The 19,590-nt window shown below is 35.9% G+C and overlaps 3 protein-coding genes and 1 long non-coding RNA gene across 4 annotated transcripts; 1 reads left to right on the top strand and 3 right to left on the bottom strand.

Moving 5' to 3' along the window:
- Positions 1-2,075: 2,075 nt before the first annotated feature.
- LOC149620832 (uncharacterized) lies at positions 2,076-5,680 on the bottom strand. Its single transcript, XM_089855172.1, has 5 exons — positions 5,557-5,680; positions 5,416-5,489; positions 3,874-3,978; positions 2,364-2,471; positions 2,076-2,273 (listed from the first exon to the last, which is right to left on the bottom strand). Exons 1-5 carry the CDS (start codon positions 5,678-5,680, stop codon positions 2,235-2,237), a joined length of 450 nt encoding a protein of 149 aa, XP_089711298.1. The 3' UTR covers positions 2,076-2,234.
- Positions 5,681-13,326: 7,646 nt separating this feature from the next.
- LOC149620833 (uncharacterized) lies at positions 13,327-14,636 on the bottom strand. Its single transcript, XM_089853965.1, has 5 exons — positions 14,610-14,636; positions 14,324-14,548; positions 14,017-14,245; positions 13,815-13,870; positions 13,327-13,748 (listed from the first exon to the last, which is right to left on the bottom strand). Exons 2-5 carry the CDS (start codon positions 14,546-14,548, stop codon positions 13,392-13,394), a joined length of 867 nt encoding a protein of 288 aa, XP_089710091.1. The 5' UTR covers positions 14,610-14,636; the 3' UTR covers positions 13,327-13,391.
- A 34-nt stretch (positions 14,637-14,670) lies between these two features.
- LOC149620834 (uncharacterized) lies at positions 14,671-15,116 on the top strand. Its single transcript, XR_016375144.1, has 2 exons — positions 14,671-14,750; positions 14,833-15,116. It is a non-coding gene; the product is annotated as an uncharacterized LOC149620834 (long non-coding RNA).
- Positions 15,117-16,575: 1,459 nt separating this feature from the next.
- Positions 16,576-19,149, bottom strand: LOC149620835 (uncharacterized). The gene is made up of 5 exons (XM_089854617.1): positions 18,762-19,149; positions 18,508-18,639; positions 17,667-18,441; positions 17,548-17,595; positions 16,576-17,252 (listed from the first exon to the last, which is right to left on the bottom strand). Exons 1-5 carry the CDS (start codon positions 18,948-18,950, stop codon positions 16,576-16,578), a joined length of 1,821 nt encoding a protein of 606 aa, XP_089710743.1. The 5' UTR covers positions 18,951-19,149.
- Positions 19,150-19,590: the final 441 nt, after the last annotated feature.

The following is a 19,590-nucleotide window of genomic DNA, read 5'->3' on the forward strand; positions in this document are numbered from 1 at the left end:
TAAAAACAAACAAAGTTCCTGTCTAGCATCCCACCGCCTCTCTTTACTTAATATTGACCCGGTCCACATCCGACATAAAATTAACAACTTGTGCCTTGTCCATAACCTTATCAACGGTCACCTTGACATTGACTTCTCCCTCTTTTTCACCAGAAATACGAGCGCGAATACCCGTGGTCACTCTCAAAAATTGGTCAAACCACGAGCCCTAACCACCTTTCGGCAGACCCATTTTTCTAATACCGTAATCAATGACTGGAACTCCTTGCCCCCTAGCATTATTGCCATTACCAACAAATCTCTGTTTCGTATTAAACTCTCTGAACATTTTAACAACATGACATGCATCCCCGTATTTAGTTATTTTTTAATTATTTTTACTTAAGTATTTTCATTGGTATTTTAGACCTCTGTGTTAACATGTATCTCAATTATTATTCTCTATAAGTACCATTGTTATTTTTTTTCTGCTTTTTATTATTTTCCTTTTTTTCCCCTAATTCATTATCCTAGTCATTATATACTTTTCTTGTCATGGGCCTCATGGCTCCCTCGCTATAACCGCCGTCTGCTCATAAGTCACCAAGCTGTCTTTGCGGATGTTGTACCAAATATAAATAAATAAATGGGGTCTTATTCCTCTTGTTTTTCCTCCGTACGATCTCAATTTTAAAAATACGATCTAAATCAAATCCTCGTACGATAATTCGGCGCGCGAAATCTGGCAACCCTGCGGTCGGGTTTTTTTTTGAGTCTGACCATTTCGTCTTCAAGTATGTTTAGCTCTCGTTAGTCGTTTCGTTGATCAATTTGAATCAAAATTAATTGCCGAAATGCCAAGTTGTATTTTAAAAGACTGTCAGAGTGTTAACTCTAGGTGTGCGGTTAGTTTTTATACTGTTCCCGATCACTGTAAGTACCCTTATAGTGCATCAAAATGGTTACGATATGCCACGATTTCCTAGCGTACTATCGGCCTTGGCTACGGCGGTCTATACGGGCTTGACTACGGCTCTGTCTACGGGCGCTGCCAACGTACCTTGTCGCCGGTCTAGCGCTCAACCGCGTAATAGTCCAGTTTGCTTTTTAGTAGAAGCTTGTTCTTAGGATACCTCGGCGAATAAGATGGAGGACTGAGTTAATATATGAGAGTGACGTATCGCACTCTCTCTGGCTTTGCGGAAAAGCACCATACAGGTGCTATAAGGTCCTCAATGCAATTAGTTTTTCTGATTTAATTTAAAATATACTTAATGTAAAATTTTTTCAACTCTCGAAATCTTGGTTTTGGGTGTAATTAAAGGGATTACAGCAAAAAAGGTTTATGGGTGAACAATTCCTTAAGTTTCTTCGGGATTGCCAGGTTCATGGCTGTATCAAGACGATTGGTAATTAATTCAGCACAATAATCAACATCAGTAGAAGGAATTCAGCACAATAATCAACATCAGTAGAAGGGAGAACATCAGACCAATCATAGTCGCGAAGGGTGGTATAGAGGAGATGGTAGTTCCCTTGAATGTAAACGTAAGCCGGTCCCTGAGGCGGAGTCACAGAGCCAAGGTTAACAGAAAAAGTCATAGTGAACGGTGGGTGATACTTATCAATAGCAACAAAAGGGGAGTCCAGGGGTTCAACAACTGTAGTCCATTAATATTAGTTAGGCAAAAGCCTAAAATATTAACTGTGCTAGGGGTAAGGTTAACCTGAGTAAAATTAAGAGCAAAACAAAAATCCATAAGGGAGGAGCAGCCCTGACAGCCATAAAGCTTCCAATCAACTCCGGGTAGATTAAAATCACCGAGTAAAATTACATTTGTCAATGAGGGGTATATCTCTCGAAAATTTATACACTTCATTTCCTGTTTTTTCCATTGACTGATTTCCTTGTGTCCAAGACATGTAAAATTGGATGTAAAATGTCGTCTGCTTTACTGTATATTTGGCATGCTAGAAATACTGCTTTAATAATTCGTAAACTTTTACTTCAAAAAAAAAAAAGAAGCGAAATAATTTTATAGATCTAGGTTAATATGTTTTTAGTAGGAGTCCACTTGACTCGGAGAGTTAATATTTTGGTTTTTCCAACTTGTTGCTGCATAAAGAGGTAGTGTTTGGTCAAGTGACAACCTATAGCTTAACTCTGCTAATCTTTATTTATAGATATATATTTAGGAAACTACATTTTTATGAACACTTTCTATTAGTGTAATCAGAACGTCATGGACACATTTCTATTGTTTTTGACTGTCATTGAACTCCTTAACGCATCTCTGAAATATAAAAACAAATTGCTGGTGGTGAGTTACTCAATTGCATGAGATGTCAAGTTCATAGAATTCTTCTCTAATACAAACACCCACCTTAATTGCCTCGTCGCCCTTTCTAATAGCGTTCGCAGCATTTCCAGATTGTTTTCGAATTTCATTGTATATGCAATTAAAATAATTGAAACTCTTCAATTTTCCTACCTGAAAAAAATTCAATACTTTTCGGTTTACTTCAATTCTATGTAATACCATGAGTATATGTAAGGGGTTCTTATGTACTTATGGTAATTCGGTAAACTTTTTCATTGTACTGTACCTGTATTGTTAGCAAAAAATCATGTCAAGTATTTATATCTAACCACTTTGTAAAAAACACCTTCATGTTTTATCTCATTATTTTTATGTACTTTGACCGTTTGTGTCAATCAATACGAGCTGTCTTTCGGACGAAATTCACACACACCAGTCAGAGTTGTCTGTGTGGTGAATCTATAAACATAGTTGCTACTTTACTACAACCTGCGTCAGTGCGTCTTTACCTATGTTAGAACTATACGGTAGTAACGTTAGGGAAATAGAACTGTATCGCTTAATCCATTCAGTCAGAAGTAGGATAAGAGACTAGAAGTAAAGAGCTCTAGCATTGGCAATAGATCCTGGCACCAGTGAACAAATTTGAGGATTTTATGTAGAGATGTGAGTCGGTAATTTACCGTCCGTAAATTACCGGTAATTTACCAAATACCGCGTAAATTACCGTTTTATATCTTACCGTAATTTTACAATGGTAATTTACCGGTAAATTACGGCGGTAAATTACCGTGGTAAATTACCAAACATTTTTATTACGCATTAATTGTACATTTTACACTTAAATGATCAATTATTTCTGTGTTTACTTCCAAAATGACTCACCAGGCGCTATTCGCTAGCCAGTACTTACAAAGTTGCGCTAGAAATTAGTCTTTTAATAAATCTTTAATTAGAAATCAGATTAGAAAGGCCACGCCTGCCGTCTTGGTAGCAAAAGCCGCAAATACGTATAAAGGAGTCAGATAGTGCTCACAATTAAACTTTTTTAATTAATGCATTGTAAGAACAGGAAAATATAAATTACCAAAAATTACTGACTGAACGGTAATTTTGTTTTCCCAAAATTTCAATCGGTAATTTACCGGTAATTTATTGGTAATTTACCCGGTAAATTACCGTTTTTAAAAATTACGGTAATTTCACATCTCTAATTTTATGCCGCTTCCATCGCGTCTAGTGCCTACACTAAAGCCGCGGAACACGGACACGGGTGCTTAAATCTAGTTTGGTCGTCTATCGCCGCAAGCGTCTCACGTTTTGGAGGGAAAATTTATAAACCACTACCAGAGGGCCAACCGTTGGTGTGTTATCAAGAATATTCACTTTCGCCAAGTGAAGAATTTAGTAACCTCAATACTTCTAGTCCCTTAATCCTATATTTCAGATTCAGTTAAAGGTATGCAATAAATGTTTTGCTAACTAATGAAAAGTTTTTGTGTTTTGAAAATGAGATTTAACCTAAAACTACGGCTTCATGTATACACACCTATATATGATAGAAAAAACTTACCATTGTACTCCTACTTCTTGCTTCGGCACAAAGAGTATGAAATAACGGTAATTTTCTATTTTTGCTACTTGCGTGATCGTGACAGTCTTTTAGAGTAGTTTTAACCTGGAAGAGAAATTTCAAAAATTGGGTAAAAAAGTTTAAACTCATTCAAAGTGGTTCGTTCTGTTCAATGTTTATGAAACTCGTAAATCCAATTATTTTCGAAAGCTCGAGTGTTCACGCTTTTAGTGCTATGTTCAAATCATCTGTGAAAAATAATTCTACTTTCTTTATAGTAACACATGCGCTTTAAGACCTAGATCGAACGAAAAAGGTTCTTGGAAGAGATGAAAATTGGGCATCGAACTAACCACGAACTACTGTTCGGATGTAGAAATTTTCGCTCTAGCAAAGGTTTCTTTGATTGTAAGCTAACTGAAAGTCGTGGAAAGTGCTAACAATAGGGTGTCCTTGATTTTTACTTCACCGAGTTTTAGTGTGGACCCAATTGACGGGAAAAGAGGTGTTCTAAGCCAGGCAAAGTGGGCTCTGAGACTGATCAAAAAAATAAGGGTTGATCTATTTTTAACCTTTAGTTCGCCTAGAATTGTATGTTTTATCATGGGTTTTCAGTTTGCTTAGAAATATTTTCTTTTCATTCCAAAACAATTGCACGAACCCTGGTTTGTTAGGATGCAACTTAACCTCAAAGAGACAGAAACAGATATCCAGGAAAAGGTTTCTCATGTTAAAAATTAGACAAGCCTAATTGAAGATTGTAAAAAGTTCTCGCAATTACCTTGTCAGAGAAGAAAATTAAGGAAGCTGAGTTTCGCGAAGGTTAAATTGAACCCGATTTCTACTTAAAAATTTGGGAAGTAATTCGGAAACCCAAAGTAAAAGGCAAAGCTTTTTTTGTAGGATTTGTTATTGATTGTTTCAAATTGAATTGGGGTGGCGTAGCGGTTAGCGCTTTCGCCTCGCAGCAAGAGGATCCCGGATTCGATCCCGGACTGTGGCACCGGGTGAAAATCTGGGAACAAATCCTTCTGCGTAGAGTTTGCAAGTTCTCTCCCCGCTTGTTAAAGGAGTTTTCCTCCGCGGTCTAACCCGGTTTCTCCTTTCCATCAAAACTTGCAGAGGTTAACGGTAATAGTTAGTATAGGGCGCTGTTAGCTGTGGCGTAGGGGCTAGCCACCACCTATCTATGCATTGTAAAGGGACCCACCTGTAAACAAGCCACAGGCTTAGTGTGGAAATCCCTTCATAGACAAAGCTCAGATTATTAAATGATCATGACAAATCGGTAAAAAAAATCTTTAGACCAATTTCATCTCTTTAAGCAAAAGGGTAAAACCTATTGCTCATGTTCCAAATACAACTAAATTTGAAGGTAAAATGCATTTAACAGTAGTTGAATTTTTAGTAACACATGGAAGAAACCAAAATTAACGATTGAAACAATCAAAAATAACAATACGAAGAAAAATGTACCTTAAAATTATCCACTAAATTCATACTTATAAAATTATGCGGTTTTTAAATTTGTGTTTGACTTACATCGTATCCCAATGTTAATGACGCGTTCGTTTTACAGGCAATGAAAATTTGGTTGTTTTTCTTCTCGGAATACTCTAAAAATAATTATTATATAGTTGTTATTATATTGTATTAATAGACAAAATTTCAAAAGATTTTTACCACAGTTTAGAAGTTTAGACTGAACGTACAAATTTATATCGTTACGTTTATTACATTGGCATATTTGAAAAAACGTTATGAAAATCAATATTAATGAAACGACAAGGCTATATTTCGGTTCCATTGTTAAAGCAAACGCAAAAACGAAAGTTATTCTTAAGACTATTTATATATTTTTCGCTGGTGATGAATTCAATTAAAAATATGACCTTGATTATTTGTTTATGCCCAATTACTGGAGAGCTCCGTAACAGAGATTACGTTTTCGTATAAATATAGATTAATAATACGATTAAAATAGATCACAATAAACAAATAGTGAAATGGCAGTAATTTAAGAATAATGATGTAACAGAAGTGTTTTCATTGCATAGAAATATAGAATATCAATTGAAATTCCTCGTAAGAGAAAAATTATATTTGGAATCATGTCTAATGCAAGATTTTAATAGTAAGTTTCATAAGCATAACAATAATTATTGAGAACTTCCAAAAAATGTCTTTGATCTTACTAATAAACAATTTTTCTAACAGAGACTTATACTCTCACGGAAAGAAGTTATTAACATCTCATAAAACTAAATTTAAGGTTAATAAAAAATTAGAGGGATAGGTCCTTCTAGTAAAGGGGCAACTTATGTAGTTAAATGCAATCTTTTGAATTGAAGTCAACCACGGAATAAACGCCTTATATTTAATCAACTATCATTACACATATGTAAGTCATAATATTAAATTCTAAAATATTTTTTAAAATTCGCTGTTTTCGAAGCATTTTATGCTGGTGTTAGAAGCCAATTGGTGTCTATGTGGAAAAGACAAACAACATGGGCTGGTGTCTATGTGGAAAAGACAAACACCATGGGCTGGTGTCTATGTGGAATGAACCACAGACTAGGCAAATAAAGGAATAGTGACCGCGATATAACTGCGCATTGGTATCAAGTGATGGCTAACGTAGTCAAAAACAATTTTCGAAATTTTTGTGAGTTATGATGGTGGTTCGGAAGTAGCCAACACGTTTGCTCCAATTTGAATACTGAGAACACGATCTCCTGCGGTGTAACGACAGACTCATCCAGACGCACCCCGCCACATGTCGAGGGTATAGCCTCTCCATTATACATCACGCGGAGAGAAAAATAAGTACCTAGAGAGCTACATCATGCAGATATTTCAAACGGGCTAGGGTAAAAACTATTTAGTGTTTAGTGCCTGAATAGATTGGAATCATTCGTTGCCTACGGAATAAGAATAATTCTTATTCCGTAGGCAACGAATGATTTCATTGTTCTATGGTCCCTTAAAACAACTGAGAAAAGCCGAGTAGCTTAGCTACTTCATTATATTTTAATCGTAATGTTGACATTTGAAGTAAACATTTTGTCTTTACCTCGTAGAATTATGAAAATCGAAACGATGAGTTATTAATTAAATTAGCATGGATATTTACAGTTTTGGATCCAACTTTAAACCTAGATTTGAAATGGAGTAAATAGGGGGTTTGAAATGGAGTAAATAGGGGTTTGAAATGGGCAAATAGTGACTAAAAATGAGGTAAATAAGGATTTGAAATGGGGTAAATAGGAGTTTGAAATGATGTCAATAGGGGCATGAAATGGGGTAAATAGGGGTTTGCATTGGTGTAAGTTATTTTAAAAATTAGCTCAATTTTCATATTATATTAACACCATTTAATGGTATAATCGAAGGTGTTATTTTAATTCATTTAGGTATAATTTGAGCACATTTTATCGAACGTTGTTTTTGAACCCTTTTTGCACCATTCATTTTCGCTAATGATGTTAATAAAATATCGCACTATTTTCATACCATTTCAACACCTTTTCAAGGTCTACAAATAGTGTAGAATAAATTTTACACCACTACAACACTATTTAGGTTGTACCTTAATGTTTTAGAGTGCATAAATTCATTTTCACATTATTTCAACACCTTTTATATGGGCCGAGCGAAGGTGCTGTTATTTTATATCATTTTCGTACCTTTTAGAGAATGAGGGTTTTTCAGCCCTTTTTTACACCTTCTGTTTAAGCGAATGGTGTTTAGAACATAGCTCTATTTTCACATTATTTCAACACCTTTTATATGGGCCTTGCTAAGGTGGTATTTTATATCGTTTAGGTATCATTTGAGCCCCTTTTAATGAACGAGGTTTTTTCAACCCTTTGTTAAACTGTTTATTTAAGCGAACGGTGTTTAAAAATATCCCACTAATTCCATGCCATTTGAGCACCTTCTAATGGGGGTATTCGATAGGGTTATTTTATATAATTAAGGTATCATTTGCACACCTTTTAAAGAATTATGTTTTATAAACCCATTTCTACACCATTGGTTTAAGCTAATGGTGTTTTTAAATATCGAATTATTTTCCGATCGTTTCAGCACCTTGTCAAGGTGTACAAATAGTGCATATTGTTTTAACACCATTATGGCACTATTTAGACACCACAATTTTATACAGTGTACCCTTCCGCGCTAGCACTAAGAAATATGTCATTTTGAACATATTTTTAGGACGAATTGATCTATTCCCATTTCAGGGGCATTGCAACTACCTTCTTAAATTATGTAGAAACGCCTGATATCCATTACCCGCACAATATGTACGTGTTATGGAAATATCGAAAAGTAACCCGAAGGTATATTTGTATACATTACTTATTTTTAATTTTTTTTAAATAAATCAGTTTTGTCGATCGGTGAAGGACATATTTTAAACCGATTGATAGTGGAAATACACCTCGGTTAAGTCACGAGTTCTAGCGAACAGGTATAGGTTTATCAAGCAGGTGTTTTTCTATCAGGATTATGCCTCCTACAAGTACATTTAAGCGTTACGTTTATTCGCGGTTTAGTCAAAATAAATTCTATATAGAACAGAAAACTAAAGGATATAGGCCTAATAGTTTTTGTATAATAATAATATGAATGAAATCACAGAAGACAAAAGCCGAGTTGGTTTAAGTTTCTTTCAGCAACTTGCAAATAAAAGAAATGAGATCAATTTGAAACTATTGCCTTTGAAAATAACGTACTTTTTCTATTGGGGAGGTAAGCGAAAAACTCTAGGTGGTAAATTCAAATGTACATTTATGTGTTTCAGGTGTGGCGATACTCCATACTTACACGAGTGTTTTCCTAAAAAGTTTGAGACTAAGTCCAAGACTAATCGGCTTAATTTACTCAATAAGTCCATTAAGCAATATTGCTCAAGTTTGCCTTCTCAATCTTACGGATCGTTTCAATAAGCGAATCCCTGTCTTGATAATTTTTCTGGTCTGTTTATTGGCTTTGGTGTCAGGTTTATTCTCTATCCGTCGCCACTCCGACGCTGAGGCCGAGATTGACTCCACTGATTCCATCTTTTATATATGCATGACCCTCAAATTACTCTTGGATGTGTTTATATCCGGTTGTTACAACCTCATAGATAGCGTGGGTATAATTCTCCTTTCGCAAAACAAAAGAGCCAACTTTGGATTTCAAAAATTATTTAGCCCTCTGGGCATCGGAGTTTTCCCATTGATAGCGGGGTTAGTCATGGACAGTGTTTCAATGGAGACTACAAAATCGTTCCCGTCGATGGAAATGAATTACAGCAACGTTTCGAGTGACGATGGTCTTAACACAAGTTTCACTCCGTTGATAGGTGTGTTCGACACGATTATTATTGTGACCATTATTATAGTTTACAAATGGTTGAAAGTAGAAGCTGGCGCGTCATCAGAGACAACGGGTAAGACTATAATAGATATCCTGGATAGTAGATATCAGTTTCGTTTACACGATACGTTGTTTGGTTACAGGAAGACCAAGAAAGCGTCAATCGCGGGTGTTTTTAAGGAAAGCCTTTCTCGGAATCGAAAATATATTTTTTTGGCTGATGACTTTATCTATCGGAACGTGTAACGGACTAAACGGCCTATTCGTCCCATTGAGAATTGCTGCTCTGGGAGGTGATCAGACTATCTTGGGTGCGACGCAAACCGTTTCCACCCTAGTGAGTAAGATGTTACTTGATCATTGAAGTAACGCAAAATTAACCGAAGTTCAAAATTCATATTATGTTATATCGCAATGCTATTTTCAGTTTGGTTTGGGTGCTCTAATTCTGTCAGACTATGTCATCAAAAAAATGGGTCATCAAAATGTTTTTGTAATAGTTTTAATTACCTATGCTGCACGATTCCATGCCTACTCGTACATTAAAGATCCAAAATTGTTCCTTATTGGCAACGCCTTTGATTCAGTGACTTACTATATTTTATGGAATGCAATTTTGACGCACGCAACGAGCATTGTCCCTGTGTCCTTTGCCTCAACAATAATCGCCGTTGCAGCATCCATACACTTCTCATTCGGTAAATACAGTCAATTTTAATTACACTTCTTTATCATACACGGTAATATTAAACTCAAAAAGATCAATGCAATATTTTATTGAGATATTGCTAATATTTAATTGCGAGTATCTTCCATTCATATCCAGGTTTTTTCTGCGCTGGTGTTTTGGGTGGACAAAGTATCGAGAAACTGGGCTTCGAAGGATCGTTTCGTATATTTTCTTACACCGTTTTATGTGTCGGAGTCATGTGCGTTTTCGCGAACATCGTTTTTACTCGTAGAAAAAATAACTTGACACGAAGTATTTCCGAAGATGTAAACCGAGGATCTTCGTTGTTGGAAATTGGAGAACCTAATAAAGAATTACAAGTTGTTGATTTTAATTAGAGCAAAAATTGTCTCCGTCAACAAGCATATTCTACACCACGACTAAGTTCCATCTGTTAATTAAACATTTGAATCGACATAGATAAGTTGGCTGGTCTATTGATTCTAGGTTTTAAGGGCTTCCTCTACTTTTCGGTTGATTGGTGATTGTGAAACTACACGATCAATTATACTTTACTCGATCTCATGATCTCTTGTTTATTAGACAGGCGCTTTATCCTAACGTTGCATATTCGGTAAATTGCCTGTCTTATAAATTTTATTTGAACATTAGTTCATATCTTTTAAAGTTTACGCTAGTAAAATTAACGGGCTAGAGATACGTATTTATATAAGCAAGTAACATGAGTAACTAATTAATAATATAATGTCGTCAACTTAAGACAAAGCAACAACCTTTGTCCTATGTAGGTAGCTCTCCATTTCTGGACTGGGAAAATATGATATGTTATATTCTTTCCCTGCAGAAATTATATGTAAATACACTTCATTCTTAGCACGTTATGAGATGGAGGTCACTCTAAACCTAAGACCCCCCCCCTCAATGTTCCTACATTTAAAATTCTGCAATAAGGAGTGGTTGCAGTGTGGGTCATCTGAGCCGTCGTAACAGACTCAGCCAATAGTAACGTGCAGATCCTAATTTTTCAAACCTTTCCAAGTTCGTAAACGGTACACGACTTGCCCTCCAGTATAGTATCCTTGAATATAAATTTAAATTCGAACTCTAAAGTATCTTTCAATTCAAATTTAAATTCCAGAAAAGAAATCCTTCAACTCAAATACAGAAAATGAAACATATTTAAAATACAATGAACACATAGAGGATCTTTCAATTCCAATCCAAGGAAACAAATTTTTTAATTAAAATTATAGGAAAGATCAGAAGGGAATTATTAAGAGAAGGTTGCCACTAGTTGAGATTATTGTAACGTCATTCTTCCCAACATCAGAAAACGCGGGAAAATTAGAGCAGGGCTACAAAACCTATTCACGCTTGTAAAATAGACCCCTTGATATCGCTCCGCAATCCCCGGGCATTTTTCAAGGGAAAGCTGTCTGCTTACTGAACCGAGGCTTACGCGGAGGGCAGACTGGCAGTGAAGATTTTAGTTATACCTGCCTTTAAGGTACGTATTCATCTTTCTGATTCATTTTAATATTGGTTTACAAAATTTCTCGTTAGAAAAGAAATATCACTACTAAAAGGTGTTAATTATTATCTCACCTAGGGTTAACGAAGAATTAATAATGGAAACTGTTCAGAAGTGCACCGAAATTATTCTGAAAAACTGTACAGGTGAAAAGTTCATTAACTCAATAAACGTAGAGGGAACAAATATCTTGATATGCCACGAAGCTTTATTACAGGAAACTACCAAGTTTCAGTCACTAATTAAGTATATGCTTGACCTTTTCCGCTTAACTTATGATAAAATTAGTATGCCAGCTGTGAACCCAACAAAAAAAAGTTTAAAAGCAAAACTAGTTCAGAAAAGTCAACAATTATGATTATAAGTTGGTATGACACCATAGCTCAACACTTTTGGGTGCTAGATAAGTTTCTAAATCCATTATCGGATATTGAATGTACAGACTCCAATAAACTTGCGTTGTTTCATGCCTATGGCTACGAAGTGTTCACCGTGGCAAAAACAGTACTCCTTCATAGAGAATTACGCAGCAATAATAGCAATAGTGATAATTTGGAATCTCCGATCAATGATTCCAGTGATAATATTGAGTATTCTAGCCAAAGAGAGTGTGATGATCCTACACTTACTGAAGCCCAAAAACTGACAACAAACAAGGAAGATTTAATAGACAAATACGACAGAAGCTACGTGTCTTTTGGTGGTGGGTGCTTATCAGACATAAGAAGAGTTTTCAAAGCCAGAGTGATGTATGGAAAGTCAAAATCCTTAACAAATGACCAAATCAATGAAGCTCGAATGATGTATGAACTGAGCTGGGCCTTTAGCATGGATAAGGAAGATAAATCCAATTTAGACTATTCAGGAATGATAATGAGAGACGAAGGAGGCATGCAGTTTCCTCGACCAGAACTAAAACCCTTTTTAAAAGAACTAAATACCAAAGTGAGAACCTACCTTAATAGCGATGGCATTTGTAAACACGGGAGTAACATTATAAAGGTGCTAACTGAAGATGTTTTTCAAGATGAAAACTTATTCTTGTTGTTTATGGAAATTGCCCTAACCATCACAGAGAAACCGGAGAAAGTGTTGCGACCCTTTTACAAGGAATGGACAAGAAAAATTGTGCATGCGACCTTCAATGATTGGCTTGAAGCAAACGAAGCTAAAATAAGTGAAAACAGAAAGGAAATGTCCAAGGGTTGTGCATCACTAAGGGATGAACTATACGTCATGTCAAAGGCGACTGGGTTTAGTGCTGCTACTAATATGCCTAATCAACCTGTCACTAGTAAACAAGTTGATGAAAATATTACCCGAAAAAGACCATCTGCTAGTCAAGAAAGTAAAGGAAACCCAAATCACGACGCAAGAAATTGTGAAACACCTAAGAGAAAGTCAACTGCAAACCGCAGAAAATTGAAACTTTTAAAAACTGAAACTAAATCACACATCACTACCACAGCGAAGACATCTTGCGTTTTGAGAGAGGCTCAGTCACCTACTAGTTCTCTCCGAAAAACCCAGTCATTAAAAGAAATCACCAACTCTCCCCAAAAGTGCCAAGCATCCAAGAAAGTCACCACCACCTTACCTAATGAAAAAAAGTCAGACTTAAAACTTACAAAGGGTGAAATCTGTAAACAAAGTCAATCTAGTTTCTCGTGCAAAAAGCCTCTGCCAGTTAAAGAACCGGCTAGTTTCAGAAAAAATTGTAAACCAAAAAGCACAGAATCATCATTAAAACCTCAATCATCTAATGATCTCAACACCACCTCCTCTAAAGAAGATCTCAACAGCACATCATCTAATAACAAAAGGTCGTCAAGAAGGACAATAAGAAAGCCAAAGTTCCTACAAGATTATAAAATGTGATATTTTAATTTGCAATATCTTTGTAATTAATAAAGATAGATTCGATCAACATTGTATCTTCTTATTCTTTTTAAGACAATATTGTATAGCTTTTTTCTTTATCACTCGTCCTTGATTGAATTTTGAGAAGTTTTGACTGACGTATAATCGTTCAGTTCTATAACCCTTGCTTGAATGGTGGTGTCCGTGTACCTCAGTTTTTGTCTGCCTGTTTTTTCTAGCGTATGCGAAATTTGTTCCAGATAATTTTCCATTGGCGTTGAACTTGTATTGTGCAAATAGGGTTTCAACCGCACTCCCGTTTAATCGAAGTGGGAGAAGATAGTAGCTTGGGTACTTTTTGGAAAAGTCCGCTACAAGGCCTTTCATCCCAAAGACCATCACCCTAAGCAAATCCCATGTCTAAACCAATAACGATAATACCCTTTTAGTTTCGTAAGTGTGCTGGTTTAAAAACCTCCTATTTACCTGCCACGAAAGAAATTCCTTTGATGGGTACATAAGGTTGAATTTCTCATCACGTTCTAGATTAGTAGAAGAAATGATAAAAAAATCACTTTGTTACCTCTTTACCCTCCCTTAGAGTGTGCCCATAATACCTTTAGGAGCAAAAAAAGTGCCCAAGTGGTGGTAGAGCAGACACACTAAATGGGTAATGTCATAAGCTTACCTTTTAAGTTCATTAGCCAATTTTTAAAATAGTTAAAACCGTTCTCTATATTTATCATTGGCGAGTCTTCTGTGCTTCTAATTTTCACCTTTGCGAGCGAACCCTTTTCGAAAAGCAAATTGCAAGCCTTGAGATAGTTAAATGTGGCCATTGTTTCTGCGCTATCAACTGGCTTATTGCCATTCTTAGGATTTGCATATTCAAATAGTTCTGCCAACACATCATTTTGCTACAGTTGAGTTCAATTGACAAAATTTACTTCTCATATCCATATTCTTATTTACACTTTTGAAAACCTATTTCGTACCTGCATTATACGAGCTGGCTTAACGTTTAGTTTGGTCCACGCATCTCTATCAATATAACTTTGAAGAAGAGATGGCACTAATCTCGGAATGTCTTGTTCCCTCCTCTTATCTTCCCGTTTTTTCAAAGATATAATTTGGTCCCATCCAAATTTTACACCTTGATTGGTAAATTTACGGGTTCCTCCTTCTTTTGAAGAAAAGAGCGCGTTGATCAAACTTTTCATCTGAAATTATAATATTAATGACCTATACAAATAATTGACTTTGTAATTACAAATTTCTCACCTGGTGTGAAGGACAAATTATCCAATGAATATATTCATTTAGAACACAAGTTGGGAAAACCAAAATATTACCTCTCCGAGTCAAGAGGTCTACTACTACAAAGTTATTTACCTAGATATGGAATTATTTCTCTTTTTTGAAGTAAAAATTTTCGAAATATTGAAGCAGTATTCCAAGCATAAAGAATATACAGTAAAGCAGACGACATTTTACATCCAATAAGGATAAATCTTGGACCCATGGAAATCAGTTAATGGCAAAAAGAACAGGAAATGAAGTCTACGCTTCAGCTGTTTACCCTATATTCTGATAGCTACATTCACAACTGGTTAGCAGTGTAAACACTATCGTCTCGTCTCACCTAAACAATATTCTTAGTTTGCCAACATGAGTGTTAACGTTAAATAATTAACTTATGATAATACCAAAGCTAAATTGTAGCTAGACGCACTGATAGTCAATGCGCACCATAAAGAGAATAAAAACTCTGTAGCTTAGCCCTACTAATCTAATTGCCAACATGATCTTTTCTTCTATTATAAAATCTTAACCTGATTATTTAAGAGTGTATTTAACTTTCGGCTCACTCTGAACCGTTCATGTCTCTTCATTTCAGACACGAAAATCAAAACACAAAGTTTACATCACCTCAGGCCTCAATTATTTACTCTATATTTCACTAAGCTTATTGCAAATAGTACTAGATATACCCGCCGGAGTCTAGTTCTTAGCTTTCTTCATAAAATTACTAAACCAAGGATTATTCTATATACAGATGTAGTATAGCTTTAGTAATTTATAAACAGCCATTTCAAATAATAATATTAGTAAAACTCTTTGGAATATTAAAATGAAACAGAGCTTTAAAGCTACAAAAGCACTAAATGCATCATAATTACGAAAAATATTTCATCATATTCACTTTATATTAAGGATAAAGGGAATATTATGGTTCTGTAGGATTTCTTTACACATCAAAACAAAACGAACTTCTAACGCAGCGCACTGCGGCACTAGTGTAATAACGGACGGACACACACAGACAATAACATAGACTGCTTTTTAACTCTTTCCGTATTAATTTTGAATTGAGAAACAAGATTATCTTAAATATTAAAATAAATATAATTAATATTTAATATTTTCTTCGTTAGTTATTCGCCTTATTGAACGTTACATCGTTTTAAAAAAGAACAATTAAACATTCTTGAGAGACCTGACTAATATTGGCGTTTGAAATGAAGCATACGCCCGTTGCGTCGCCTTACTCAAATAGGTAGTATATAAGGGTTTCGAATCGCAGCTATGGATAAGAACATCGCAATTGCGTGAACCTTGGCGGAAGACCCCGTCAATGGAAGGCTAGACGTTTCTCGTAACCCTAGCCGATCGCCGCGTATGTCTTAACCTTAAGGATGATGGTGGTGTTAGAAGCCAGGTGTGCAGACTGGTGTCCATGTGGGATGGACAAAGAATTGAAGATGGTGGTGTTTAGAAGCCAGTAAGTACAGACTGGTGTCCATGTGGGATGGACAAAGAATAGAAGATGGTGGTGTTTAGAAGCCAGTAAGTACAGACTGGTGTCCATGTGGAATGGACAAAGACGAGAAGGTGGTGGTGTTTAGAAGCCAGTAAGTACAGACTGGTGTCCGTCCATGTGGAATGGGCGAAAAACTAGAAGATGGTGGTGTTTAGAAGCCAATAAGTTCAGACTAGTGTCCATGTGGGGTGGACAAATGAACAGAGTTGTTAAACAGGCAATGGAGTAATAGCCTGTAAGTCGAATACAATTTCCGGGACTGTAAATGCGGTCTGGAAATTGAATATACGTTTGCTCCGATTTGCAAACTGCGAACGCGGTCACGTGGGTGTAACAACGGACAGACAGACACACAGACACACAGACAGACACACAGACACACAGACACACAGACACGTCGAAATTAGAACCTCTCCGTGACATACGTCACTCGGAGAGGTAAAAAGGATTTCTGAAGGAGGGTTTAATTCCAACATTGATACCGTTTGATGAGATTTTGACACCGAATGCTCCCTGATAGTTCTGCGTTAGCTTTATGAGAGTCAAATTGGACGATGCTCCATCACACATCAAAGCTGATACTTTAAATTCATGCAGTTGAAAGGCCTTTAAAACTTCAAAAAGACAAGCCGCAATGAAATGAGAGTCTGTGGTGTTTTCTGACGCAAAGTAAGGCCCAACAATATCGTAATCCGAAGTTAAATCTCTCCAAAGGAATTGCAACATATAGTTTGCTTTTGGCAAGTAATCGGTGGATTTAAGATCATCGTAAATATCGTCCAAACTAGAAAGTTGTTCGTGGGTCATAGCAAGCCCAACCAACTTGTGGTTTTTGCAGTTCCAAATGACTTTAGCTGTAACTTTGACTTCATCGAAAATAAGTAGTCCATCACGTTTGGGTTCCAATTTCCCATTAGCCACTTCTTCTTTGATGAAATCCTCGTAACAACTTTTCTGCTCTTTCAAGTAATCAAAATTGATACCAGGTCCATCCAGATGTTTTGACATTTTTCTTTGCACGCTTCTCCAACTAGGTAATTGAATAATTCCAAAACTTTGTATAGCTTCGTAGGCTGCATGGCTCCTACAAGCTATGGCAAGGGCTAGAAAATATTTTGACAATTATTACCTAGTGTCACTCATGTTGTTTGCCATGAACATTGCTTTAGGTGAAAGCTCCCATCGGGAAGTTATAAAATTATTCAGAGCATAAGATAAATTTGTCAAATTTTAACTTTTCTACTATCCACACGTGCGTCTCTCGCAGAGCCCCGCCCCACTGGCTTCTCGCCTCAACGCGACGTGAATTACGAAATAATTTTTATAACTTCCTAGCCCTAGCCCCACTGCAGGTCAAATGTGCCTCAATAACCAACAACAGTCAACGTGGCTATTTACCTATGCGGTATGTTATGGTGCTCCACTTGTTTCCTTTTAATCCCTTTCCTTAGTAAATAGTATAAAAAACAATTAAAGAAATGTAATTTTGTAGTGCTGTAAGATTAAGGATGGCTTACTATTCCTCAGTTGATCTTCTTGAAATTGCTGTTTATCTTGCTCTATATGTCTAGCACAATCTTTCTCCCAAATGTCTTTTAATGTTCCACTTCTTTCTGGATTTTGATTGAATAGTTCATTCAACTCGTTTGAAAAATCTTTGTTTATTATGTTCGTCACATTTGATAATTCCTTGCTTTGACTTGAGGATAGAGTAAGTTCATATTCATTGCATTTAGCTTTCAGTTTTTTATTGGATTCAAAAAGCCTGTGCCTTCGGACTCTTAGGTGAGATTGACGCTTGCTTTTACTCCTCGGAGATAAGAATTTAAAGGGACACTTCGATGATGGTGAAGCATAAACACGATTTCCTAGAGTCTTGATGTGTTTTGAAAGGTTTCGACATGGATTACAATGATTTTTAGAATCCTTATATTTATCCGGAGTAAATTTAGAAGGTTTAAACCAAACTGAACAAAGCTGTGACGATATTCTTGGTGCGGGAGAATCATATTTCACAATGTGTTTTGGAGTAAACTTTATCTCGGATATCTTTTGTAGAGCTTCATTCGTAACACCAGGACAGAGTACGTAACCTTCACCAAAAACTCCCTTAAGAAATGCAAATGCTTTTTCGTCCAAAAATAAATCCTCATCAAAGATACGTTCCCTTGAACATACACCTCGAAAGGCTACAATCATTGAGGCTTCTCCCTTCTCGTCAATTAGGAACTTTATGGGCTTATCACCAAGGTTAAGAACGAAAATATCCGATCTTGTTATTTCCAAGTAATGCTGCAGCGAAATATTATTTTAAATCTTTAGTAAAGTTCTCTACATACGAAATTAATTATGTCTTACATCATTAGAATTAAGAGCTACTATCTCATTGTACGTAACAAACTGGCTTATTTTTCCAGCGTTTTTCAAACCTTTTAGCCAGTCAATTACTTTAGTCAGTTTTGATGCTTGTTGTATCGGTATGGAAGTCTCCTATTTAGATTAAAGATGAGATATTAAGCAATCAAATCAGAAGTATTATCAACTTATAAGCACACGGCTTAAAAAACCACAAGCGAACAAGGTTAAGAGTTGAGAAGCTAGCCAAGGCTTACCAAATCATCAAGTTTTCTCTTCTTATTAGTGCTTTCATCACTTTCGTCAATATTATTTTCTTTTGTTGAACAACTGGCTTTACGATCATTAAATTTAACTTGGCACGATTTATTACTTAACAATTTCGCGTAAAAATTACATTGTGTTTCTTTGTCGCTCTTCAACTTAAACATCGTCATTGACTCCATTTTAAGTAAGCAACAAACCAGAGGAAGTTCCCCCCCTCCCCGGACACCTCGTGATCTTGTACTATTTTTTTTCGAGATTACGTCATGCTTTACGTCAGTACTAAGTCAACCAATCAGATGCGGGATGGGGAGAGCGGGGTAGGGTAGCCTGGTAAGAATGACGTTACATACATAATGCATTACGGGTATATACTGTGGCAACCTTCTCTTAATAATTCCCTTCTGGAAAGATGTATTTTAAATCAATCCAAAATATTCACTCAACTCAAATTGATAAAACTATAAAAAAATCTTTATTTTTAAAACATCAACTCCGAATGAAAGAGTTGCTTCTTTGACCTTCAAAATGATTATCGCTTACGGAAAACAATTATCTTAAAACGAAATAGTTTAATTTAAATATTTAAACCATTTATAAATAATAAGAAAACAATCAAAGATTTTTATCAAAAATAGGGAGGATTTCTGAATTTTATTGTTTTAATATATATATATTTTTGAGGCACGTGGTTCCATAATTTTCTGATCATTTTTATTAAATATCCATTAGCATCATCGGGTATAAAGCATTATTAGTTTTGGCAGCTGGTTCATTTTATTATGTACATTAAGTTTGGGAGCCTCTGCCCATGTAACCTTT

This window comes from Phalangium opilio, unplaced genomic scaffold (genome assembly GCF_054372755.1).
Source record: "Phalangium opilio isolate 3A_F unplaced genomic scaffold, DU_Popi_V2 ptg000209l_1, whole genome shotgun sequence".
Lineage (NCBI taxonomy): Eukaryota > Metazoa > Arthropoda > Arachnida > Opiliones > Phalangiidae > Phalangium > Phalangium opilio.

Excerpts from the sequence above, each read along its gene's own strand:
- LOC149620835 (XM_089854617.1), bottom strand. The coding sequence starts at position 18,950 with ATGGAGTCAATGACGATGTTTAAGTTGAAGAGCGACAAAGAAACACAA. Across the intron at positions 18,640-18,761 it reads AGAGAAAACTTGATGATTTG|GAGACTTCCATACCGATACA; the intron begins GTAAGCCTTGGC and ends TAATCTAAATAG. Across the intron at positions 17,596-17,666 it reads AGAAGATCAACTGAGGAATA|GAAAGGGATTAAAAGGAAAC; the intron begins GTAAGCCATCCT and ends CTATTTACTAAG.
- LOC149620832 (XM_089855172.1), bottom strand. The coding sequence starts at position 5,680 with ATGGAACCGAAATATAGCCTTGTCGTTTCATTAATATTGATTTTCATA. Across the intron at positions 5,490-5,556 it reads GTCTAAACTTCTAAACTGTG|AGTATTCCGAGAAGAAAAAC; the intron begins GTAAAAATCTTT and ends AATTATTTTTAG. Across the intron at positions 2,472-3,873 it reads CAAGAAGTAGGAGTACAATG|GTAGGAAAATTGAAGAGTTT; the intron begins GTAAGTTTTTTC and ends AATTTTTTTCAG.
- LOC149620833 (XM_089853965.1), bottom strand. The coding sequence starts at position 14,548 with ATGAAAAGTTTGATCAACGCGCTCTTTTCTTCAAAAGAAGGAGGAACC. Across the intron at positions 14,246-14,323 it reads AGCCAGCTCGTATAATGCAG|CAAAATGATGTGTTGGCAGA; the intron begins GTACGAAATAGG and ends ACTCAACTGTAG. Across the intron at positions 13,871-14,016 it reads TTGGCTAATGAACTTAAAAG|AACGTGATGAGAAATTCAAC; the intron begins GTAAGCTTATGA and ends CTACTAATCTAG.